Here is a 26649-nt window from a genome sequence, read left to right as displayed (position 1 = left end):
TGTAAACCCATGGTACTTGGCTATAAAGGTGATTCGGAATCTGATTCTTTAGAAGTCGACAAAGTTTCCAGAAGGGTTGCTTACTTTTGGCTAAAATGACAATGACTGGACTTTTTGACGTAACAGTCCATCAACCACTTTGGCACATGCTTTTATAGGAAAATAATCAACGACAGGGAGCAGCAGTACTGTTACCTCTCTGAAATAGATTTGTTTCTTGCATTAACAGCACATCCTGAGCTGTTTTATCCCTCTTATACCACAGCAATTTGCCAGTGACTTTTTTTTTTTTTTTAATTGAAGGAGACTTTTTATCCATTTATAGGTACATTTATTGTTGTGGAACGTCTGCAAGACAGGTTAATTCCTGTTATCACTCACATTACAGCAGCTATAAACAGACACTCCCTCAACAATCTATCTTCTTGTCTCTCTTGTGAGTTCAATAAGGCATGTTGTGTAACTGAGAAACCGCAAATCCGTCCATCCTGAAGACTTTCCTGTCTTTTTAGTTACAGCTTTACCTCTGACTGTTAGAAAGCTCTGACACTGGAGACTCCTTCCAAAAATGCTAAGTAAATGTCACTTCCATAAAAAGCTCCACCACGTTAACATTTACACATTTTTCCAATCCGTTTATGTGGAACGTCCACCTTTAAAATCCCTGTGTAAGTTGTTGCCATAGAAACGTTTTAGAACGAGCGGATTAATATAAACCTTGCAGCCGGAGCTACTGTCAGAACACCTTTTGACCAATCAGACTTGAGAATTCAACATTCATGAACAATTTAGTACTTTTCCTGCTGTAAAGACAGGCCGAGTTGGTACCTGCTAATAGATTAGACAGATTTGATTTAGCACTGCTAATGCAGCAATGTAATGAAGAAAGAAAATACCACAACAGCAAGGCACTTAACAATATACAACCATTTATTAATCAATATAGACAATCTTAGTCTTAATTCTCTTAACTCGGCCTGTGTTTTGGGAGCTGGTCAGAACAGGCTGGATTGAGTATTTTCGGACAGTTGTTCTGTAAAAGCTTTTCAAATAATGTTTAATGACAACTGTTCTAATTAATAAGCGCTTATTAGATTTGTGCTCATAGATTTGTGTATTTCTGTTTCCCCCTGAGTTCGCTGTTTTGGCAAAATACTTACTGTGGAACCCTGTTGATATTATAGGAAGTCAATCATGCTTATGAAACATAAGACACAAAAATAGCTGAGGGTGTTAAAAGTGAGCTCATTGCTGACGTAGAGGACGGATTAGCTGCACTTTGGCTGTGCTACATAATAAATATTGTGTTTTGATTTCATTGAAATTAAATATCGAAAGCTTGTTTTCCATGTAGTTATTATACATAATATTGAATATATTATAGTGATGATATTTGAAGACTGTATCGCTCTGCCCTAGTTTAAACCCAGTACCTTGGCTTCCCCTGTTTGAAACGGTTTCACTACCCAGCCCTAACAGTAACACACACTTCACTGCTGAATCACCACAGCTCACAATAGCACACAGTAGAAAGCTCCATTCATTCTCTCAACCGTCCCTCCATCAATCTTCTTGATCACTAGTATCCTTCTTTTCTTCATACAACAAGTCATGGCTTGATCTAGGTCTTGGTTTGAGTTCGAGGACGAGGTTTCTAGACTGGATGTGTCTGAGTCTCGAGCAAGATTGATCAGTAAGTGAGCGCTTGATGTTATCTACAGAGGGAGTGCACGCCATTACAACATCAGCACACGCTCCGAGCCCTGGTTTCACATGCTATCTCGTTTAGAATCTCGCACACACTTTTTCTCTCCACAATGATCTCTGTTGTGCACTGTTGTGCACTTCTTCTGCAGTGTGTAGTGAGTCTTGAAGTGAATAATTCAGCAGCTTGACTCCAGCGTGGGAATGCTGCTAGCTCACCAGTGGCCTCTTCCGTAGCAGACAGACTGATAGAAACCTGCTGAAATGTGACAGATGCAAACCTCATGGCTATGAATAACCAAATCAATTGAGCATGCATATGATTACGCACTGGAATAGTGACAAAGTGAGAATGATGCACAGCATTAATTTGCTCCGAACGCCTCGTTCAGTAATGGATTGCGTCTCATTTCAAATTCCGAATTCCAACTATTATCTGCATGTATAGCAATTACATAGCGACCTCGAGATATCTGCTTTGTCTGAAAGGAATTTACTGGCTCATTAGTGATGTCACTGGTTGCCACGGAACTGGCCAGGGTATTTAGGCAGAGGTGAAAGGTCATTGCTTTGGCTCTGACTGATGAAGCGCACACGAATGGGTGTGTGAACACGCTCCGGCCTTCCTTTAGAGGTTTTTTTTTTTTTTTTTTTTTTTGAGCTGTGCACGTGTGTGCAATCACTGTCAATATTACCCTGAATGTTGATGCATGCACAGTCTCTAAGTGGCACTGGAATGAGTATATGAGCTCCAGATGCCTTTGTCTCGTCATTTATTTAGTTTGTTTACCTTGTGTTTGCAGACTAGCATCTTTTCTGCAGTGTGCTTCAAGCTTGCCTCTTCAAAAGCCTTTACATATTGGCTAGTGTGTGTAGGAGGATAAAGAGTGTATGTGCATGAATGTAAGAGAAGATATATCAGGATAATAATCCAATTTAATCTAGCTGGGAAAATATATGTTTACATTTTTTAAATATCGTCCCTAAAGTCAATCTGGTACTCGAATCAAATTCTAGCTACTTACTGTGGACATAATCCGATGTAATCTCAATGCCGTTTGTGTCAGTGACCAGTTTAATCTAAAATTCCTGCCTTTAATGTTATCTAGGTCCAATCTCTAGCTTGTCTTAGGAACAGATTCATTGAGGATGAGAGAGAGAGAGCGAGAGAGAGAGAGAGAGAGGTGTTGGAGGTGCAGAGTCGCTGCCGGCTTTAGAAAGGAGAATCCGAGCGAACGCAAATCCCACTGGAATGCAGTAGCGCCCACGCCAGCGTGGCCGTGCCCCGTGCCCCATCTGCTACGCCTTTGACCCCTCCAAAACCTCAACCTCATCCATCTCTCAGTCTTTCAGCCTGTCTTTCTGGCTGTCTCCTTGTTCTCAGCTCTTTTGTGTCAGTAACTGGCCTGAAGAGTCATTGATGGTGGGGTTTGCCCTCATTGTAAATGACTGGTGAAATGCAGAAGCCATTTTAGTGTAGATTAGCCTTTGGTATGCGTTAAAGAGTCCCCATTATCCAAAGCTAGGAGCTAAAAGCTAATTGCTGTGTCCATGTTTCGCTACGAGGCATAACTTATTTAGCCATGCTAAGTGCTTCTATCTTGTCCTAATCAGCCTTAATCATCAGGATTCCTAATGGTAATTTGCTGGATATAGTATATGATGATTTTTTGGTTCTAATTTGTTCCATTAGGCTTATTTGATGGTTTTGGGCATAATGATCTAGGAAGAGGAATAGTCGTCCACATGTGTGTTTCTGCTGTGTAACTACAGAATGTGGGTATTTAATCAGGAATTTATTCCCCAGTACCTTTTGTGTTTCTAACCCAACTGACGTGTAGCCTATATACAAAAACACTAGTTACATAAAATAGCAGATAAGCAGATAACATGAATGGTGACGAGTTGAGAATCCTTAGTGGCGCTCCACATTGACTAGCACCAGACACTCAGAACGAATGAGACGAGTGCTTTTATTTGCTTTGATGCTTCTTTTTCCATTCGTCTTTAAATATGTTTTCGTCGTCGACTTTTTAAGACGAGCCAGTTCGCCAGTTTGCTAAATAGATCAGAGGGTCAGTTTTTTTACATTCCTATTTTTTCTGCAATAATGTTATTTATATGTATATGTGTATGTATTTGTGTGTGTGTGTGTAATATATATATATATATATATATATATATATATATATATATATATATATATATATGTATATGTATGTCTTTTTATATATACATCCTGACCATGCTGCTGTAACATAAGAATTTCCCTCATGGGATCAATAAAGTACATCTATCTATCTATCATTTATTATTATTTTTCTTTATTATTTGTATGACAATAAAGATCTTGATTCTTTGTAAGCATCTCTAGCCCTGTAGCTAGCTTCTGGTCTGATGAGCTGCCTTTAGCTAAATAATTAAATGCGTGTGATTGGATAAAGCGCAACAGAGAAGCTGCTACAGAAGTTGAGCTGATTCATGTTTACAAAACTAGGCTTTTTCATGCGTTTATCGTCTCTGCTGCAGTATTTTTTCCCAGCGCTCGGTTTAGTCTGAAGTGAAATACTTTGCTGGGTTCGCATCTGGACCGTGGTTCACCAGTTGATGACCTCTGCTCTATTCTCTCTCCACAGAGAACACGTTTTTTTTTTTTTTTCTTCCTCTACACTGCATGTCTGCCGTGTTAAGTAGAAACACACGTGTACATTCGGCGCTGTGATGTGTGGAACAGACGTGGCCGGGGCTGTTGGTATGCACGGCACCAGAGTTTTTTTTTTTTCCTCTAGTTTTTGCTCTCTCTTTCTTTTTCTTTCTCTCTCTCTCTCTCTCTCTCTCTCTCTCTCTCTCGTGACCCCCTGTGTGGCGGCGATGGGCTACGGGGGGAATAATTCCAGCAGCCAGACACCACAGCACACCGGGTGTGTGTTTTGGAGGGGGAGGGGAAGTTTTGTGTGGCAGAGGTTAAGTCATCCCCCACTTTAGATTCCTTCCCTGCTGGGTGAATCAAAAAAGTTTTAATAACATTATTGTCTAATTAAATTCTAATTGCTGTGCTGTGCTTTTTGTTTGGGGCGATTTTCTCAGACTAAAAAAAGATCGCACCACGTTATAAATGGCATTGCTAGTCTGCATGCAAGGCGCAGTATTTTATTTATTTATTTGTCCCCTCTTCCCTGTTTAGAACCTGAGTAGGGGGGCATCCTCGCTTCATGGCTGCCTTTATGGCCCTGCGTTTTGCACTTTGACCTGTTAAATCCCCCTCCTCCTTGTTCTGAATAGGGTAATCCACTTGTGCAGGCTGAAAAGCAGGCAAACACTGTACCAATCTGATAAAGAGCGTGCCGCGGCAATGATTCGGAGTGGATTTTTATGGAGATGAGATTAGATCCGAGAGGACACACGATCATAGAGAGCCAGTGTTGGCCATCACAACAGCATGCTTTTGTTTCGGGGAGCGTCAGTGCCTCTTTCTGTAGGATAATACTCCTACTGGTACTTCATTAACTTTTACGTCGGATGCTGAACGACGCCTTTTTGTTTAATTTGTAATTTGATTTTCGGTGCTTTGTTTGATCAGAGTGCTTGTGTTACTTGTCTTTTTACAACCCTCTGACGTTGCAGTTGAGATGGCGTTCCGTGAGTTTGCTGTCATCGTGCTGATAGAGATAAGATGCAGACGGCAGACGCTGCTCAAACCTGAATGAGTCGTTAGGTGAGGTCTTCTTCTTCTTCTTCTTAATTTATTGTCATAGCTGGGGAAATGAATTAGTGGCGATGATACCAATCCTGAATTAGGCGGGGTTATTAAAGATAACACTTGAGTAGCTCCGAAAAGGGTTTGATGTTCATCGAGAAAGAACTGAAAGATTAAAAAGATTGATTGTAAATCTTTCAGTGCCATAAACATTAGTACTGAAATGTACTCTAGGCTCACTTAATTGTCTGAGGATTTATCAAGCACTGACAAGTCTTGAGTCATTGATGAATAATTAAATGTATTTGCCCAAGTATGCGTAAGTGCTAAAAGAATCTCTGTCTCTTTGTTTCTGTCTTGCGCCTGAGTTTCGCACTGTGGAATCTTGTGTATCTTGTTGGATTGTTGCACGTTTATTTATTCTGTGCCTGTTTCCCAATGACTTGGTGACTCGGTCTCTCAGTCCCTCCCTCCTCCTTGTTAACTGTTGGACAGGTTATTTTTGCCCTTTTCTCTCTCTCTCTCTCTCTCTCTCTCTCTCTCTCTCTCTCTTGAACTGGATGAACTAGTCAGACTGGAGTCAAGTGGAGATCAAGGCTAATCCTTTTAGTTCTTGGCAATAATCCCATATAAGGTTTTCAGAACTGGTACAATGTTATACCGGAGGAAACTGGCGATAACTGTGCTAACTGCACTCCAAATCCGGTTAGACGATGTATTTATTTCTCCTAAAGCTCACAGTAGAAATAAGCTCGTGCTTTAAGTGAAATTCAATTTGACTCTTTCTGCTAGGGTAAAGCTGTAAGGATAATTCAATTAAGTCCAAAGTTACTGTTGAAAGCAGATGGTGAAACAGGTTTACATTGAGCTCTTAACAGTATCGCTTTTGTTGCTTTCAAGCTTATGTTACATACCTGCTTCTAAATCCACATCCTGGAGACCCACACATTTGTCCTGCACATTTGTGTGTTTTCCCTGCTCGCAGTCACCTGACTCGGCTCATAGAGAGGATTGTTAATGAGCTGAAGAGCAGAGTCAGGGGAGTTAGTGCAGGGAAATCACAGAAATATGCAGTGTATGGGTTCTCCATGAGCAGGAATGAAAAGTACTGTGTTTGAGCAAGGTGATCTGTTTCAGCGCTCAGGCAGTGTGTTGTGTAGTCTTTGGCTGGAGGTGCTGATCTTTAAAGAGGATAGGGTGCGAGACTGGCCCTGGATCTGCCTCTCTAATGGCTTTGCTCGGATGGGGAGAATTCCTCTGCTCTGTTTGCAGGACGGACAGTGAGGAATTTACCAAACCTACGCCCTTGCTTTCTCTGCCAGAGGAGAGCTGAGGCGAGTAGTGGAGGGGGAACAGCTGTGTGTGTGTGTGTGTGTGTGTGTCTCAGTGTGTGCGTCTGTTTATTGCTAAACATGTGTTTTATGGGCTCATAGGCTGCAGTGGAAGATAGCGGGAATGAGTGATTGAGGGAGAGAGTGAGTGATTGAGCTGACTTAGATTTAAATTAAACTCCTTGTGTCACTGTATCTCTCACACACCCACACACACACACACACACACACACACACACACACTCTTCTTTTCACTCTCATTCTTGTTCTGTGACTCTTGGTGTTATGGAAGCCAAACAGCTGTTTTGGGTTTACCTCCTTCCCACACTCTCTTCATCTTTATTTTTTTTTTTCTTTTCACTTCCTCATCCTTGTGCTCTCTTTTCATCACTCATTCATTCTTCCTTTGTAAAATGGCATATGGCACTGCTGATGCTGATTTCAAGGAATTAGTTTAATTTTGTAGCTTAGACTGCTGATTACTGAAGATCTGGGCTTCATCACAACCTCTTTCTCTCTCTCTCTGTGTATTTGTGTGTGTGTGTGTGTGTGTGTTTGTGTGTATATACCTCCAAACGAGCACTGTTAAACACGTCTTGTTTTGAAGAACTTGTCTGTGGAGCAGAGGGATGGCAGACTGCTTTCCAGAGGCAAAGCTTAGCATAATATAAATATATCATTTCAAAACCACATATTACATTTTTCTTCTCACAGAGAGAGAGCTATCTAACAGCCCTCTACTTGCTCTGTGAACTGCGCGCACGTGTGTGTGTGTGTGTGTGTGTACATAGTGTGGTCAGTAAGTAATTGGACTGTGGCTCTGTACTCCAGCACGTTATATTGGAAATGAAAGATAAAACAGTGAATATGAGGATAAAGAGCAGAGCATCAGTTTTAATTAATTGCAGCCGTACTGACTTAGAGCTTCATTAGCGAATATACACAGGATCTGGTGATGTTTGCAGGTCACAAATTTCATTGACTGCAAAGTATTCGCAAGCAAATACTAAACATTATTCATTTATTTTATTGCGTTCGGCACTCGGTAACCCTGGTGTATAAAAAGTGCTGCGATTACTATATGGTGCACCCAGTTTTATTTAGAAATACTGTTGCATTAAAGCTGACTTTATACACTTTAAGGGGGCAGTTTGTAATTTCTAGAGCCTGGGAGGGAATTGCAATGAAAACAAAAAGACTCTGTGAATTAACAAGCCTCCTTAACCCCCACAGCCCGCTGCCTGACACGCCCCACTGACTGACCCGCCCCCTCTATTGACACCGCGTATGCCTTTTGAGTCGGCTTTTAAAGAAAATGGATGGAGATCAGTAGCTCTGTTTTGGCAGGAGGCGGATCTAATGCTGCGTTCAACTAAAACTCCTAACTCTGAATTTCCCACTCCCGACTAGGAAAAACCAAAGAAAACACCCCCTCAACATGGAATTCCTACCTGGAGAGTCTAGACCGGGGGTCGGCAACCCGCGGCTTGGGAGCCGTATGCGGCTCTTTCGCACCTCCGCTGTGGCTCCCTGTGCATAAAATATTCTTATGTTGTTTTTTATGCGCAGTGCCCAATCTTTATGTTTGGAGTTCAAGTTGAAAAAAAGTTGTAATATTTCGTCAAATAAAATATGCGTCACTGATCACGTGACGTCAACTGCGCGCCGCCTTTCTCTGCAGGTGAATAAAGAGTTTTCAAGACCCGCCCTCGGTAAGCTAATAATGGATAAATCCAAAAAGAAAAATCTCAGAGGAAAATAGAGAATTTAATTCTGCGTGGACAGATTTATTTGCTTTCACTGCCAATGATGCTGGCTTACCTGTGTGTTTGATATGTGGTGAGAAATTAGCAAACAACAAAAAATGTAATGTTGAAAGACATTTCCAGAACAAACACACAGGATTTGCTGAAAAGTACCCAGCTGGTGAGGAGCGATTTCTGAACTGCTGCGGAAAGCTGAGCAGAGCACATGTGCTCTCAAGAACTGGATCAAGAAGTCTCCAAACTCAACTACTGCTGCTAGTTTGGTGGCAGCTCAGGAGATCGTCAGTCGTGGAAAGCCATTTGGGAGAACTCAAATAGCCTGCTTCGTTCTGTGTCTTTAATTTATTTCAAAGTGGGCCAGTTTATTTTTTTCCCTCTTCATAAGAGTTCGGTGTTTTTCTTTGTTATAACGGGTCAAAATAACAATAAAATGTCAACAGTTTTGATTGCAGTTCTATGATTTCATAAATGCAGCATTATAAGCTTGTATTGTATCTTCATTTTAAGGGTCAAATATGTTTTGCGGCTCCAGATGAATTGCATCTAGAATGTCGGCTATACAGTTCAGTGTTTTGAGGAAGTAAATATACATCACTCATCACAGTTAGCTGGCTAGAATTTGTCTAACAAAAGACAGACATGGATGCGTCCATGTTTTTTCCCTGATTTTGTGTGGCAGCGTTGCAGTTTTTTTATGTATCGTTGAATTTCTAGGACTGTTATAAGTCTGTCATTTTCAGTTTCCAGTTACTTGCATCTATCTCACACACTACACACACACACATGCACACGGATATATGTAATATATAATTACAGACGTGTGCACACGTTTGCGTGTGAGTTTTTCACTCTTAACATCAGTCTCTTGTTTACTTTCCTCTTGGCTGTTTTTGTTGAAATGGATGTGTTGCTATGGCTCCAGGGAGCTGGCCAATCAGAGTGCAGGTTGCATTTCTCTGCTGGAGATTGCAGTGAAAAATCAGCTTCCTGATTGCGCTGCTGTCAATCATGTGATTGGCAGAGACGTGCAGAGGGCTGCGCTCCTGATACTGGAGTCTGCCTCCTGAGAAAGAACCCGTGTGCTGACATTGCTTCCGTCTGTGTCTGGCTCTGTCTCAGCGTGTGTCGCTGGAGCTGTTACACCTGGAGCTAGTCCTGTGATACTATAACCTACAATAAAATTTAGTGTTCAGAGTTGTATGTGCGTGTTTTGTCCTAAGGGTAACAACAGTTGTGCCTGCCTGTCATGGTTGAGTCACAAATTATAGCCTGTCACCATTTCTGCTTGTGTGTATGTGTGCGTGTGCGTGTGTGTGTGTGTGTGTGTGTGTGTGTGGTGCAGGTGATTTTCTTTAGCGTTGAAATATGTCATACTGAAACCTACGCATACATACAAATGCATGTACACAAAGCAAACATGTCTGGCCTGTCATATAACATGGAGGTGTTGTCGTCAGTGTGTACGTGTGTGTGAGCTAGCGAGTTCTTTCACTGGCTGCTAAAGAGCTCATAGCCGGAATATCTCACCTCTCACCCACTAATCAGGAACGTACAGCTCATACTGCTCGGGGAGATGTAAGGCGCCAAAACACACATTCACTTGTTACCTCGTGTCCTTTAAAGGCCATACTGCATCCCTGTTTATTTGTCGTCGAAATAGACTGGTTCTGCTTATGGATCAGCAGTAGTGTGTGTCAGAGTAGTGTGTATGATATTGATTTTTTTTTTATTTTTTTAACCCTGCATGCCATGTACATTAGAAAAATACCCCTATTAACGATTTAAATGTCTGGAAAGCTAAAAGAATTATCACAAAAAGCCGCCAGATAGCACTGCTGAGGGTTCTCGGGTGACCGTAAATTAATTTCCAATGTTTCACCTTGAACATATATATATTTTTTTTTATTCAGTTATATGCTTTTTTTTTTTTTTTTTAAATATAATGTATGATATATAGAAGGGGTCGATGTGCCTAAAATGCCCCAAAAGATGTTTTTATCTTCGCAGATATGCATAAAATCTTTTTAAGTGTGTTTTTCGACAAGAAAAATCAGTATTTTACTTGCACAGATATTTGCATGATTTTTTTTTTTTTTTTTTTTAAACCAAATTACAGGATTTTCCTGACTGTCGATGATGTTTTTGCACAAGTATGTGCTAAGTTCAGCTTTCTCCTCGACATATAGTGATGTTGGTCTGCAGTTTTCTGACCCGCAATTATGGTCATAGCAGATGGGTTCAAAACGAGGTCTCGGCAAGCCTGGGACGTCTTTTTAATAAGCTACCGATTACATACAAAGTCAGACTAGGAAGATAGAAATGGAAATGAATGTATTGTTGATTTTATCTAAGAAAAGTGAACAGTAATCAGAGACTGTTACTGAATATAACATTACATGGCACAAGGCTAATGTACACCTCTGTGTTTTACAGACTCTGTGCTCAGTATGAGCACAAACTGATTTAAAGAAGGTTTCTAGCTCTTAACCATTCTTGCCATCTTCTTCATAATAATTGTTGAAAATCTAGTGGGACAGGCCGCTGTCTGAGAGTGAACAGGCCTGAAAGAATGATGGAGAAAATGATTTGATTTTCTTACCCAAGGACATCATGATCTGCCTCGATGAACCAGTCAGCGCCTACTGTGTGAAAAAGCTAAAGTTCCTCCAGTTCTGCAAAATAGAAAACCATTCTCTCTCTCTCTCTCTCTCTCTCTCTCTCTCTCTCTCTCTCTCTCTCTCTAAAATACACACACAGAACCTACAACAGACAAAAATCTGCAATTCAATTAAGAGATTAATTTGTGTTTAAGATGCAAATGTACCCTTTCTAATAATGAGAATGCTAAGGAGTGACAGAGGGCATATTTGGTGTGTTAGTGCACTTATTCATTATCTGAGTCTCGCTTTATCAACACACACGTACACACAGGAAATTAAATTATTTGTCTGTAAAGGTCAAAATGAAAGTTTTAAGATTGGTGCAGGAAGAATTAGGGAAATTCTTCCGCCTGATTTGGCCACACACACACTTTCTTGTCTGTCTCTGGTACCTGTATCTCACCTCAAGACTTTTTTTTTTGGCCCCATTTTAAGGGCCAGATTTCTCTCCACTTAACTTTTTCTGTAAGCCTAGAATTATTCTAATAAAAAATTCACAACGCATTGCTGTGAAGAAGTGTACAGAAGGTTGGGCAGCTTTGTTATTTAAAGAATAAAGACATTTTACATTTACACTCCTAAACACATTTGTTATGTATCAAAAAGGGAAAGATTGTACTTTTTTTTTTTTTTTTTTTTTTTTTTTTTAAATACATATTTAACAATGTTTATGAATCGAGCTCACAGCAGTCAGCACTCTGTACTCATCGTGTGTAATGAGACGACTGGACTGAGTTTGTGTCGCGCCGAGGCTTATTAAAGTCAGGGGACAGATTTTATAACACGCATTTTCATCTCAGCTGTTTCAGCCAACTTGCATCAGTACACAAAGCTACTGAACCTGCTTCCCAACAATAAGTGCTAGCAAATGGTACCAACAGCTGGGTTCATTTGTTTTGCCGACTCTAGCGTGCACACTGCTGCTGTAGAATATAGCACTGTTTAGATAATAGACATATACTGCAGAAATGCACTACAACATTTACAGTGTTTGAGCTAGAAATCACAGAAATAGAACTAAAGTGTCTTTGTCTTTATGGCACTTCAGCTGTGCCGTATGTATGCGGCGTGAAAAGGCCACTGTGACTAACCTGTTGAGCGTGTTGGAGGTGTGGTGTGCTCTGTGTGGAACTCCAAATGAAATCTGTGGTATGTTTAAAAAAAAAAAAACCTACTTTAATATTCCATAAAAGTTAATTCACATAGGCCATAATAACGCTAATAAAAATCTACTGGTGGCTATTAGATGAGCGTCGTAGCAGCGGTTACACTCTGAGATTTTCATACATATTTTGTGACGCTGTCAGAGCTGTATCGTACGCTGGCTCTGGTTACAATGACACTAAACTGGCCGCTGGTGAGAGCGTCACATCTCATGATCTCAAATCATGACTAAGGCTGAAGATGGACTGAAACATTTCATGCCTATTTTTGCTACTTTGGACAAAATTTAGCTAAAAAAAAGCAGAAAAAAACAGACAAAAGACGTCTTGATGCAGAGAGAGTGAAAAGTAAGCGTGTAAACATGCTGCAGAGGATCGAGTCCTGCTATACTTAGTAACTGTACATGAGAACGGTTCCTGGTGCAATAAATGCCTTAACCTAGTAGCTGCAAAGTCAGGTAATACATCAAACATAATTAAACACGGGATTAATCTCTGTCAAGAACATTGCAGTGTTTTCGACTGCGTGAAGAACAGCACTGTTCTTTCACGCCAGAGGAACACCGAAATGAATGTTTTTGGTGAGGATATGTCAGTGAGTACATTTTACTGATCAGCTTTCTGACTTATGCAACAGAAAATTAGCTCCTATTATGTTTGTGTGAACATGTTTGGGTTTAGCAGCTAGCACCTGAACTAGCATTGTTTAGCAATCTAGTACAGTATCGAACTGGATTAGATTAGATTAGATTAGATTTAACTTTATTGTCATTGTTCAAAGTACATGTACAAAGCCAATGAAATGCAGTTAGCATCTAACCAGAAGTGCATAAGTGGCATATTTACAATAAATTACAAATAAGGATATATAGCTGTGAGGGTGATATGTACAGGGGAATGGATGACTTGTGTACAGGAGGTACAGTAGGTATACATATTTACTCAGTTATTCTCCTCAGGTTTTATAACCAAGGACTGTTTACAATGATGTTTCAGTTTCATGCTGTAGGCGGGAGCTGTGTCAGTGCTAGAGCCAGTTGATCTTGCGCTAGTAGTTAATGTAGTTGTGCGCAGGGACAACACACTTTTCACTATATCGGAAAAGGCAAGGATGTCAGTCGCGAGGAGGGGAATTAAATGTGTGTGATCTGTCAGCAGTGGTCGTAGTAATGTGTGTATTGTTTGTGACAATTAGAGCAAAGGTATTGAAAATCATGATCATGATGATCATGTTGATATCACAGTATAAAGCTGGTTTTAGGTGTGTGTGTGTGTGTGTGTGGGTGTGTGTGTGTGGGTGTCTGTCTGTCTGTCTATAGCTTAGGTTGATGATTTGCTTACGTATACTACAATAGACACTGATGTTGAGTGTATATGTGGTTTGGTCTGAATGTTATGTTATTTTTTTCCTTTTCTCCCTCTCTCCCCCCTGCATTCTTGTCCATCTTCATTCCCAGTGGTGTTCCATCACTCCCTCTTTGCTTATCTCTCAGCTCATGTTTCTTTCTCTCTCTTTTTCTTCTCAACACCCACCCCTTTCTGCTAGCCAATGAAGAAAGACCCTTTCAGTTTGTAGGTCTTAGCACAGTAAATAGGAGTTGCCCCTCTCGCTCTCTCGCTCTCTCTCTCTCTCTCTCTCTCTCTCTCTCTCTGTCTCTCTCTCTGGTTGGGATGTGTGTAGCAGAGTATGAAATGCTTTACTGCGTGTGTGTGTGTGTGTGTGTGTGTGTGTGTGTGTGTGTGTGTGTGTGTGTGTACCGACTGTCCTTGGAAAACAGTAAACTCGGAGAAGAATGTGTGTGCTTGTATCTGTGCGAGTGAGCAAGTGTGTTTTCAGACAGGCCACTCCTTCACTCGTCTTCTGTCCTCTCCTCCATTTCATTCCTTTTTTTTCCAGACAGACCCACTAAACAGCACCCTAAAGCAAACGGCGTGGCCGTTACGGAAGTGAAATCCACAGCTCAGGGAGTTCTGGCTAGCTGAGACTGATTGATTGGAGCTCAGTGGGACAGTTCAGGAAGATTGAGGTTTTTTTTTTTTTCTTTTTTGAGGCCCTGCACTGGTTCTGTGCTGTGTTTGAGTGTGAGAGGCAGAGGTGCATAAATGCCCTGGCTCAGAGCCGAAGTGGTGGAGATAAGCCACAGAATGCAAATGATGGATGAATGTGTGTTTTGTGTTTAACACAGTCACTGTTCCATGGTAGAAATGCAAATCTCTCATCTAAGGATAATCTGGACAGTGATACAAGTGTCTAGGTGAGGTCATTTTGTTTGTTTTTGTGTGTGTGTGTGTGTGTGTGTGTGTGTGTGCGCGTGCGTGCGCGTGTGCGCGCACATGTGAGAGAAAGTAGGTTCTATAGATTGACCAAATAGACAGGAGAGGCAGTGGAGCAGTGATAACAGAGTAAATGCTAGGGTCACCCCTAAGATTGATTTTTAGAAGGTGTCTATATCTCTCTTACTCACCCTCATGGTCTCTGTCTGTCTGTCTTTCTGTCTCTCTCTCTCTCTCTCTCTCTCTCTCTCTCTCTCTCTCTCTCTCTCTCTGTCTCTCTGTCATCCTCCCTCTCTCTCTCCCTCTCTCTCTCTTTCTCTCTCTCTGCCACATACACACACATGGTATGAGTTTACTGTAATGAAAGTTGTGTGTGTTTGTGTGTGTGTGTGTGTGGGATGGGCTGCGGTTAGCAGATCTGCATCCTAGCAGCAGAGTTCACATCACATTCTTCATTTGTTTCCCACTCTCTGACGTTGCTGTCCTCACTCCCCTCGGGCCTTGTGTCTCTTCTGCACCACATGTCCATAAAGAGCAGCTTATAGAGCACAGACGAAAGCAGCTTTGTTCGCGAGCAATGAATGAAAGCCTTGAGCGTGATGCACATGATATCTGGGTGAGATAATGATATTACACAGATTTGAAGAGCTGGGATGAATAGTGCACTCCTTATGCTCCGGCATTTCTGTCTGCAAAATTAAAAAAAAAAAGAGTCCAAGCAGCTGTAACGCAGGCACTGCACACACACACACCCTGGCACACTCATCTAACGTAAATCCACACAAAAACAAAGACAAAATATTTCAGGAAAGACAATGAGTGGTCTGTCCCTGCGTGCTGTTTATGCATACATGTACATATGTGTGGGTGGGCGTGTGTATACAGTGGTTTTCAGGGCACACACAAGTATGCGTATCATAATTGCGTGTGATTGTGCAAGTTTCCAAATGTAGGATAATTTAGTCGAACCCGTCACACACTTATTGTCTCATTGTTCGTTTTTCCCATTTTTCTGCATATTTGAGGAAGAACATTTTCCTGTGTAGTGGTTGGAGTGAGTGTGGAGGAGTGGAGGAGTGGAGGCGCTCTGTAGGGGGCACAGGGAGGGGAGATAAGGGAGGCGCACCTGTTTGTCTTCTCATTGCCTCCCTCTCCACCTCCCCTTTTCTCCACCTCTCGCTGAACTGCTGTCCCTCCATTCTTCCTGTGGACTCTGTACTCCGTACACAAAAAAAGCATTATATTGCTGTTTGTTATGAGTGCGATATATACACTAGCATATACACATATACACTAGCATAAATGTCTTAGCTAGACCACTGGACTAGTAAAAGCTCCACTGTGCTGCGCAGTCTCATGTTTTGGTTGCGCAGAACATGGCAAGGTTAAAGCTAACAAGCTAACACCAAGGTTGATAGCTAATGTAATATGATAGCTAACGTAATATAATAACGTATGGTGAGCTAGTTAAATGAAGAGATGCAGAAGAAGTAATAAACGAGTACATTATCATGATCCTCTTCTAACAAAGTTTCTAACGTGGCACATTGTGTTTGCGTTCTCAATAAAGAAGTCAGCAAGACGTTTGCTAACATTTTGGATGTAAAAGATGATATTTGCTATATGCTATATTGTATTTTCTCTTGCCATGTTTAATCGAGACTGTGTGTAGTAAGCAGAAGAGTTATGACAACCAGGGGTGAACTTGATTACTTCAGAAGTTGTACTATTTTCTTCATATTTATACTTTATCAGTTAAATAGGTGCAGTTTGGCATCCAGTCATTTCAATTTAGCATCCAGTTATCACAATGTATTTAGCGCTATAGCTATCTTCACTGAAAGTGTGGAACTTGAGGATGAGTGTTCCTGGCCCTACCTCAGTAAAATATTTCACTATACTGCAGTAAGCTGGATGTCTTTTTGCCTCCCTAGCAGGCATGAACTCCGTCTACTCTGAAGCATGTTGAACATTAGCTGGCCATATTTAACTGAGTTAGCCTGTTTTCTTTGCTAATGCCGGGTTAGACTAGCATTGAGTCCAGTAGCTAACACAGTTAGCTAGGCCACAAGTCACATTCTAGCTAATGATAAATATTGTAGACTTACAGATATTGAATGATGTTTTCAGGCAAACTGGTATATAGTTGCTTCAAAACCAAAAATCATCTAACAGTTTTGAGATAAATAAGTTACTCTTCACATGAAAACATGACAATTTTATCAATTAAAAAAAGTTCATGTTGTGACTGGATACTTCCACTAATAATCAAGTAAGATTTTGACACATTATGTATACTTTCACTTATGATGATTTGATGTTTCGATAAAGCTGCATATTCCTGATTGAGGAAAGTTTCTGTCCTAGGTGCCTGGGATACTGACTTGTTACTCCCCACCTATGATATGAAACATAACTCAAAACCTCAGAGATGGATCAGTGTTGCTGTAGTGGTCACTACACAATATATTGTTCAGCTCTTGTATGCAGACAGGGCGCATGATCTGTTCCTCGATATGCTGTGTGTCACGGTGTAATCCAGTTTACGACTGCAAACACAAGTGCTGCTACACAAGTGTGTGTGTGTGTGTGTGTGTGTGTGATGGGTTGGTGATGGGGAGTCACATGGACTAAAACATCAGTGCATCTGTTTGGGGGTATTTAGGGCAGCTGTCTTCTCAGCCTAGACACACACACACACACAGTGGTCATGCTGGAAGGTATACAGCAGTTGTGCCCTGGTGAATTCTCTCTGCGTGACAGATGAGGACAGTGTTCTAGCTTTATTCAGTATATTGTGTGTTTTTGTGCATGACTTTCTCCCCTACGCTCGTTTAGTTTAATTACTGGGATAGTGAGCTGTGTAATGACCGTCTCATTGCTGACTAGCTACTTCCTGTGTTTGCTACTTTTGTATCCCTCCCCTTTTCCTCGTCACTGAGTCGACATGTTGTGAATCTTATCAAACCTCTGAAATGCTGCAGAGGCTTATGATCTTTTTAACTCTGTCCGTGTGTGTGTATCTGTGCATACATAGAAGAGTGTTTACATTTCTGTTTATTTCTGTTTGTCTGTGGGGTTGGAACTGTTTTGAATTGGAATGCATATGTGGAAATTAACAAGGATTTGGTTGTTTGTGTGCATGGAAAAACACATTGTTTATCTATACAGCTGTGTGCAAGCATAGCATTTAGTGTTATAGTGTGTGTATGTGTGTGTGTGTTTTTGAGCACTATTTTCTCTCGCTCTCACTCTCTCTCTGCTCTCTCTGAAGCGAGTGCTGTAATTGATATGCCACAAGCAATAAATCAGCAGCCGGCCGTGCCACCACACCCCATTATCTAAGGAGACAGGTTTAGCGGCCTGTCCAGGGGCTCCGTCTGGGTATATGAGGAGTTTTTGTGTGTGTATGTGTGTTGGGAGGGGTGGTTCGAGTGCCTGTGAGAGTACCTGGATGTTGAGTCAGGGTGACGTCCTTGGGGTCAAACAAATGGAGAAGGGGAAAGGAGGCCAAATAAAATCGTTCCAATTTCACCATTTCCTATACCCAGTGCTTCTTTCTACAATTTGTGCCCTTGTCATCTATTATCTTTCTTCTTTTCATCAGCCACTTTTTCCACCACCTCTCTGCTTTGTATAAAATTTCATTTGTGTTTTTGACTCCCATCTAGACTTGCAAATAAAATTGCAAATAAAATGTGCTTAAAAAGGAGGAAGGAAATTGAAATTTGGCGAGTCAGACGAAGCAAGAATGCTTTTATGGAAATTGGAGAAGGAGATTTTTTTTTTATCTAGGGAAGAGAATTGACCATTTCCCCAGCTGTCAGTCATTCTCCAGGCACTGTAGCATAGCGCAGGTTTGATAACTACCCAGAATCCGTTTCTCTCTGCACACCATTGTGCACCAACTCTGCTCGCTATAAATGGTTGTGTGTGTTGGGCTCGAGCGCTGATAGCATTTCGCCCATTACTGTGCCAGATAACAACGTGAGTGCGCAGATGCAATTTGTTGCGAAATTTACGGTCTGCTACGTCAAGACTGATCCTCTCAAATGAAGAGAAATGAGTGTTGAGACAATCTCCTACAGGTTTCTGCCTCTCCCCATTTTCTCTCTCTCTCTCGCTCTCTCGCTTATACACACATTCTCACAGTCACGTTCACTGCACAAATGGCATGCCTAAATGAGCTTGCTGTCTCTGTGCTCTACTGTTGTTTTTAAATTGACATCTGTTCTCAGTGCATGATGTGATTTGTACAGTTGAGAGCAAAATTAGCTTTTTTTTTTTCTTTCTGGCAAGCCCATCATTTGATTGTGGTTGTGCCTGCTTATGTCAAGAATGTATTTACCGATTTAAGATCGGTAAATACAATTTGGATAACGTTGCACAGCGATACAGTAGAAAGTGCACAATCAGGTTCTTTTTATTAAAAAAATAAAAACAAAACCCCAACAATGGCACATACTGATGAGAGAGTTGTCTTCAAAGGAGAAGACAAGTGATATCCATACAAACAGTCTACAGAGTTTACACAGAATGGTGTGGAAAAACAAAAACCATCTAGCAAATGGCAGTTCTGCAGGTGGACGTGTCATGTTGATGAGCTAGGACAGAGAGGAATGGCCGCTGGTTCAAGCTGACTAGAAGTCTATAGTAACTCAAATAACCACTCTTTACAACCATCTGTTCTTTGTCCAGTCTTCAGCTCCCAGTTTTGGTGAACCGGTGCCCACTGTAGCCTCAGATTCCTGTTCTTGGCTGACAGGAGTGGAACCTGTAATTTGTAGTCTTCTGGTGTTGTAGCCCATCCGCCTCAAGGTTTTGATGTGTTCTGCATTCTGAGATACTTTTCTGCTGACCACTGTTGTGAAGAGTAAGTTAACACAGCCTTCCTGTCAAGTCGAACCAGTCTGGCTGTTCTCGTCTGTTCGGTCTCATAAACATGGCGCTTCCAACCGCAGAGCTGTTACTTGCTAGAAGCTTTTTGTTTTTCACACCATTCTGTGTAAACTCTGTAGACTGTTTGTATGGACATCAACAGTTTCTGAAATAATCAACCAATCCCATCTGGCACCAACTACCATGCCATGGTCAAAGTCAGTGAGATTAGATTTTTCCCCGTTCTGATGTTTGACGTGAACGTTAACTGAAGCTCTTGACCTGTATCTGCATGATTTTATGCATTGCGCTGATGCCACGTGATTAGATAATTGCATGAATGATCAGGGGTACAAGTGTTCCTATTAAAGTGGCCAGTGAGCATATATATAGCATTAAAGATCTTTATCTTCAATATAAGCCTATAGAGTAGTATTAATTCACATCAAATTCACATCTGATTCATGGCCACGTTAATGGAGCGATGTCGCATGCTGCCCATTTCGGCTTTTCCTGCTGGCTATCGTGCTTCGTTATGAGCTTGTATCTTCCTCTAAAACGCTATTGAAATGCACTCTAATGGCCCGGTGTTCTCTGCATTTTCAGCCAGAGGAATGCCATCACTCGTTCTCTCTTCTTCTCTTCTCTTTTATTTGCTGGAGCTGTGTGGAGTGACGCCATTTCCCCTCCTCTCGTCCTTGGGGATGATGGACAGATAAGAAGGCCCTCAATCAGCTGCCGAAGGAAAAGAGGCCGCTGAGATAAGAAATGGGCAAAGAAAAGAAGTGCGAGAAAGAAAAACATTCCTAACTCCTCTTGGCTTTCTCTCTCCTGGTCAGATTTGTCTTATCTCTTCGGTTTCTCTTGCCCCTTACTCCAGTTTGAATTTCTTAGTTTTTGTTGCTGCGTTTGTTCTCTTTCCCAGCAGTCACTGGGTCACTGATGTAAATACAGCGGTATCTGGAGCTTCTGCTATAGACTGCTCTACGACCCACGTCTTAAAGAAATCAGCATGTTCCCTAATATTGAATCTTGATGGCCTGCTGTACTGTTTCTCAGTAAAAAGATTAAATACGCTCTGGACAAAGTCCAGTTTTTTGCCCTGTGATCTAATGAGACTGCACTGACCCTCTCACCCTGAAAAGTCTCGGCTCACTAGCATGGATATTGAATATGATGGAGGATATGAGGCATGGCATTTAGCTACACGTGAAAATACAGACTGAATCTAATGGATCATTTCTACACTTTGACATGCAAAGTGATTAGTCTCCATGGCCTACATGGATCAAACCAATTCACAGCTAAAATGGCTCAAAAATAATGTCAAGTGGTGTGTTATACTCTAGCAGAGCACCTCTTTTGAGCTTTGTGATTTGTTAATCATGTTCAGGAGTGAACAAATGATAAATTTCCCTGCTAGCCCACCAGGCAGTTAAAGCTGTATTAATACAGACTAAGAGAAACGAATGGGATTATGATCATTACCTTCTTCTAACAGGCTCTAATGTTGTGCGCTGTGTTTGTACCTTCGACAGTAAGTCAGCAAGTTGTTGGTCAACATTTCCACCTAAAAACAAAAAAGACACGATAGACCTTGTTGTTATACAAAAATAATGCACGTTGGGGGTGTGTGATGCGTAAACTCCTCTGTCCTGAAGGCTTTCCTGTACTGGGAAACTTTGACTGTTACAAAGTGCTTACGGCTCTGATTCCTTCCATAAAATGGTAAATAAATTTCTCCTTAAAAAAAAAAAAGCCATCACATCAACAATTGCATGTTTTACTTTGTTAAACAGCACATGTTTTTTTTTTTTTAAAAAATCCATTTATTATTAGTCTTAGATTATATGGAGTGTCCACTATACAAGTCCCTGTGATTGAGCTGTTACTATGGAAACAATAAGGCATTAATATTAACCTATCGTTCATGTTCCAGCTGGTGTTACTGTCCGAGCCGTGCTATTCCTCCTGCTCAGTGAATATGCAGTGCTGGTCTAATAATGGTGGCCAAGGCTAGTTGAAAGAGTTCCTGATTGCTGGAATTGACTATTACTATTACTCTCGGTTTTAGTATGGATAGCATCCAGTTTGTTCATCTTTTAAACAGTTGGATCATGATGGGTAAGGGATTATGTAGTTTTTGTAAGATTGTCCAACTTATCTTTTTGATCAAATAAACCTGAAATAGTATTATATGTATATAAAGAAATATTGCAGTTTAATAGTCATTGACATGATGACCAATGGAAGAAGATGGGTGAAGTAGTTATGAAAGAGCTTGAATAAGCTTCCATATCCCTGAAAAGGGTTTATTTTCTGGTACATTACAGCAAAACGTGTGTGTGTGTGTGTGTGTGTGTGTGTATAAGCCAGGGAGAAAGAGAGAATACTTAATCTGCAAAAAGCTCCTCTCAGACACATTGTGATAATGGATGTGTTATGAATTCATTGAAGAGAGCACCATAGTGCGTCTGCTGTTGCAGTGGTATCCGATGATGAGTTTATGTACAGTGTGTCTCCTAATCCATCTCGAACCTCCTCACCATCCGTCTTAGTAATTAAATGTTGTCAAGGTTTCGCCCCCTTGGACCACATTAGTTTGAACCATTTATTTAGCATGGATGATGTTGCTTCTCTCTGCTCCTTGCCTTTCAAGTGTGATGCATAATCAATAGGAAATGTTCCATTTGTACTCATGTGTTTTGTTTTTTCTTGTCTTGCAGGGCCTGTGGATGTAGAGTTGTTGCATATGATGCACTAAATGACTGCTTTGAGAAGAGGAGAGAAAAGGACACTGGATCAATAAGAGCACTATTTCTGCATGCTCTTGTTGTTTGGATAGATATAAAGTACAGTGGTAGTCTATAAGAGACTGACGCAGAGCCCATTCTTCCCCTGTGTGGAATAGTGCTGATATGTGGTCTCAGCCAGGGGCACACTGTGCCCTCATTGGGCTGCTTACCCTCTCCTTCGTCCTTTTTCCTTGTGGAAGAGCCACAGAGCCTTTCCAAACCTTCTCCCCATCAGAATGGGGCTTGACCCACTTAGCCATTCATAACGCCACCGGTGAGGTGTATGTTGGTGCTGTTAACTGGATCTACAAGCTCTCGAGCAACCTGACTATGCTGAGGCATCACATGACTGGCCCAGTAGTGGACAATGAGAAGTGCTACCCTCCTCCAAGTGTCCAATCCTGCCCCCATGAGCTGGCTCAAACCAACAATGTCAACAAGCTGCTGCTGGTGGATTATGGCCAGAACCGACTCATAGCCTGTGGAAGCGCCTCGCAAGGTATCTGCCAGTTCTTGCGCCTGGATGACCTCTTCAAACTGGGTGAACCCCATCACCGCAAGGAGCACTATCTCTCCAGTGTGGCCGAGTCAGGGACTATGTCGGGGGTCATCATCTCCGAAGGTACTCTCAGCAAACTTTTCATCGGCACTCCCATCGACGGCAAATCCGAATACTTCCCGACCCTCTCAAGTCGCAAGCTAATGGCTAATGAGGAGAACGCGGACATGTTCAGCTTTGTCTACCAGGATGAGTTTGTTTCCTCGCAGCTCAAGATCCCTTCAGACACACTGTCCAAGTTCCCAGCGTTCGACATCTACTACATCTATGGCTTTAGCAGCGAGCAGTTTGTGTACTACCTTACTCTGCAGCTGGACACCCAGCTGACCTCACCAGATGCCAGCGGGGAGCAGTTCTTCACTTCCAAAATCGTGCGACTATGTGTCGACGATCCAAAGTTCTACTCCTACGTGGAGTTCCCCATCGGTTGTACCAAGGATGGGGTGGAATATCGCCTGATCCAGGACGCCTACCTGAGCAAGCCAGGCAGACAGTTGGCTAACTCTCTGGGGGTGTCGGAGAATGAGGACATCCTGTTCACGGTCTTTTCTCAGGGCCAGAAAAACAGGGCCAAACCCCCGAAAGAGTCGGCATTGTGCCTCTTCACACTGAGACGCATTAAAGAAAAGATCAAAGAGAGGATCCAGTCCTGCTACAGAGGAGAAGGCAAATTGTCTCTGCCTTGGCTACTGAACAAGGAACTCGCATGCATCAACTCGGTAAGTCCACACTATGATGGAAAAAAGACTGCAGGGGTATTACCATTGATTTGCATACAGAGATAAATAGATGCGTGGGTAGTTGCTCTCCAAGGAACTGTCCTACATTAACATCCTGACATGAGCTCAGTATGCAGCTGTTCTGTAGGCTTTTCTATTTCTGTCGCGTGCTGTTTTGACTGGATATAGCCTTCTTTAAAAAAATCTTTGTATAGTTAACAGCATGACTCAGACCTGCATTGTTTATAATTAGGAGTCATGATTTTAACTTAGTTTTATTAACTTCTTAAAATGACTGCGTGGGGCCTCATTATGCTGAGCTCATAACAGATTGTTTATTTTTAGTTACTCAGTGAACAACCTGAATATTCCTCACTTTATTATTGTTAGAAGAGCCATTCCTTTTTTCCGCGTCGCACACTTTGTCGTTCACACCTGTTGAATTCTGAGTGTAGTGCTGTGATTTTTCTGAGTGCACTCAGTCGAAATTGGTGACCTGGAGTGCCAGTCACTTGGAAAAATAGTGGTATATAATAACGTAATCTTCGTCGTATATAGATGAAATCAATTGTGCAGTGATTGGACAAACCAAGAAAAGAATGGCTGAATGTTTCTTTGAGCGTCATTCTGCCATCTGAATGAAGGTCTCTCATTTACAGTAGCAGACATTTAACCTATAATGGACAAAACATTAATGCGGTCACATTAATGCTGAACTTTAAAACCCCAATCAATGAGGTTTATGCTTTAAATATTTTATTTTGATTATACCACTGTGATATTGAATTCTCAGTTCTGGAAGGTGTTTAATATTCTACAGGGATTATATGAATGCACTCGTTCTAATGTTTTTGTTTCATACTCGGGGACTAGCATGGCGGACGCCGCACATGAAAGGAATAGCATACGTGTGTAATCATTGATTTGGTGAAGTTTTCTGTGAGGAGGCGTTTTCTTTAGAATTTTTATAAGGAGTCTCCAGTGTTAGCGTTTTTTTTTTTTTTTTTTATAGTCAGAAGTAAAGCTGTAAAGTCTTCAAGAGAAAAGGCTTTGCATTTTCTACAAATTTTTTGTTGAGGTTTGCCCGAAACATGAGAATACTTTTTTTTTTTAATTTTATTTTATTTATTTATTTATTTATTTATTTATTCAAGTGGTAGAGAGCAGAGATGCTGGCTATTGTTTATAGCTTATATAATCTAAGTGATAAGAGGAACTAACTGGTTTTCACAGATGTTCTGCAACATTTACTGTAAGTATAAATAGATAAAAGTATAACATTCTGTTCTTTAATGATTAAAAAAATGTTAGCAAATTGCTGTGGTATAAGAGGAATAAAACACTTAATCAGCTGCATGTGGTAACAGCTCTCTGCTTCAGATCCCAACACCCCGTCTTTGATAATTTTTTTCAGTCCACCCCATTGTGTGTTGTTCCTTGTATTTCAAATGGTTTTATTTCTTAAACCGTTTTCATGCTTCATAAACACTGTGCATGTGACACTAGTGTAAGACTTTTGTGTAGTGTGTTGCTATTTTGTAGTCCCATTAATTTTTAGGGGACTTGGGGGTAGAATTTGCAGTTAAGACACTTGTAGAATAAACCCAGGACTGTAGGCTTTTTGCTAGCACATCCTCTCTTTCTCTCAGCTTTCATTATTCAGTCAGACAAGAAACATCATTAGTTCAACTGACTAGATTTCTCAAGTCACTCTTTCTCTTTTGCTCCCTTGCTCACTCACTTAATTCATTTAGAGGATCTTGATCTCGTCTTCTCTGCCATCAGAGTCCTCAGGGACCAGGCTTGGTTGTCGTCTTCTCTTTCATTCACCCTCTTAATCTCTTTTTCTCCATGCTCCCCCCTTTTTGCTCTCTCGCTTACTCACTCTGTGAGTGATTTAACTCAGCACTTAGAATTTCACACGAACCTTTCTTTTCTTGCGTTTGCAATCTTTCAGCAGGTTTCGTAGGTCGCTAGGCAAATAACTGGCGATTGACTCTCACAATATATTTTGGAGGTTATTAAGTAGGGATGGGCAAAAAAAAAAAAAGATCATATCACGATACTTGAAGGCATTTTAAAATATCTCAGTATTTAGGCTTGTCAACAAAAGAGAGCAGTGGGTGTGACCTTTTTTCAGTGGGTGTGACCAAAAGCTGTGCTCGTACCCACTCATCCATCCCACCAGCCAATCTGCCCATTCACTCTCCCAGTTATTTCTGTTCGTACACACCGGCACTAGTTTCTAATCATTGAGCCAGTTTCATTAATATAAACAAACTTTCTATTTTTACTGGACACGCTGATTTCACTTGCACCATTTGTGCTACTTGCTCAGGCTATAACAAGCCAGGAGCAATCATTCGCTCGAATAGGTCAGGGCTGAGGAATGCGAAAATGCCAGTAGCCATTAATTTCGCCACATGCCAAGTTTAAGGATGATGGACTGTAGAAGAATTATATTATTAATTAGTGGTTACATCGACTATATGCTGTCCTTCTTTATCTCCTTATCTCCATTCGTGCCCGCGTAAAGAAAAAGGCCCATGCTTGCAACTTTTTCATTGGGTCCCGGGGGTTGCATAGATTCCCAGCTCTTCCATGTAGTGCAACTTTTACACGGAAATCTTTGAATTGCTATAGTCTTTAGGGTCTGCAGAAATACATTATTTCAACAAGGAAAAGGAAAGCAGTTCAGCTAGTACAGAATAGTGTACAGAATAATATCCAGAATAATGTCCGGTTCATTGATTGGTAGTTGAGTAACACTGCAGTCAGTCAGTCTTATAAAAGCGCTAATGATAGCCACAGTATTCTCATAAAAGTGTATCATGATGTAATTTAATTGCAATATCAGTGTTTGTGTGAATGTATCAAATTGCCTAGCCTTATTATCATGGAATCAGTCATCAACCACTAATGCAATGTGTGTGTGTGTGTGCCTGCTCACTGCGCTCTGACTCGTACAGTCCTGCAGCTGACTGCGTCTTTTCTATCACTCAGGCCTGGGGCTAAGTCACATGACCACTATAAAAATTCTTTCTAGTCTAGGAGTAGGCTTCATTAGTACACTGTAACCAGACCGGGACTGAGGACATGCAGT

At 41.3% G+C, this 26649-nt stretch overlaps 1 protein-coding gene across 3 annotated transcripts in view; it reads left to right on the top strand.

Moving 5' to 3' along the window:
- The window catches only part of plxna1b (plexin A1b), a 179407-nt gene that overhangs the window by 8755 nt on the left and 144003 nt on the right, over window positions 1-26649 (top strand). For 2 of the 3 annotated variants that reach the window (XM_026909744.3, XM_034311693.2), the window contains exon 2: window positions 22200-23546. In XM_026909744.3, the coding sequence (XP_026765545.1) occupies window positions 22392-23546 (1155 nt within the window). In that variant the 5' untranslated portion in view covers window positions 22200-22391. Of the gene's footprint in view, window positions 1-5328; window positions 5420-22199; window positions 23547-26649 lie in introns of all 3 variants that reach the window. The other variant, XM_053230496.1, reaches the window with a different exon arrangement.

The sequence above is a fragment of the Pangasianodon hypophthalmus genome, chromosome 2 (genome assembly GCF_027358585.1).
Source record: "Pangasianodon hypophthalmus isolate fPanHyp1 chromosome 2, fPanHyp1.pri, whole genome shotgun sequence".
In the NCBI taxonomy this organism is placed as follows: domain Eukaryota; kingdom Metazoa; phylum Chordata; class Actinopteri; order Siluriformes; family Pangasiidae; genus Pangasianodon; species Pangasianodon hypophthalmus.
Note: the sequence above shows the minus strand (reverse complement) of the source record. Positions and strands in the feature narration are given on the sequence as shown.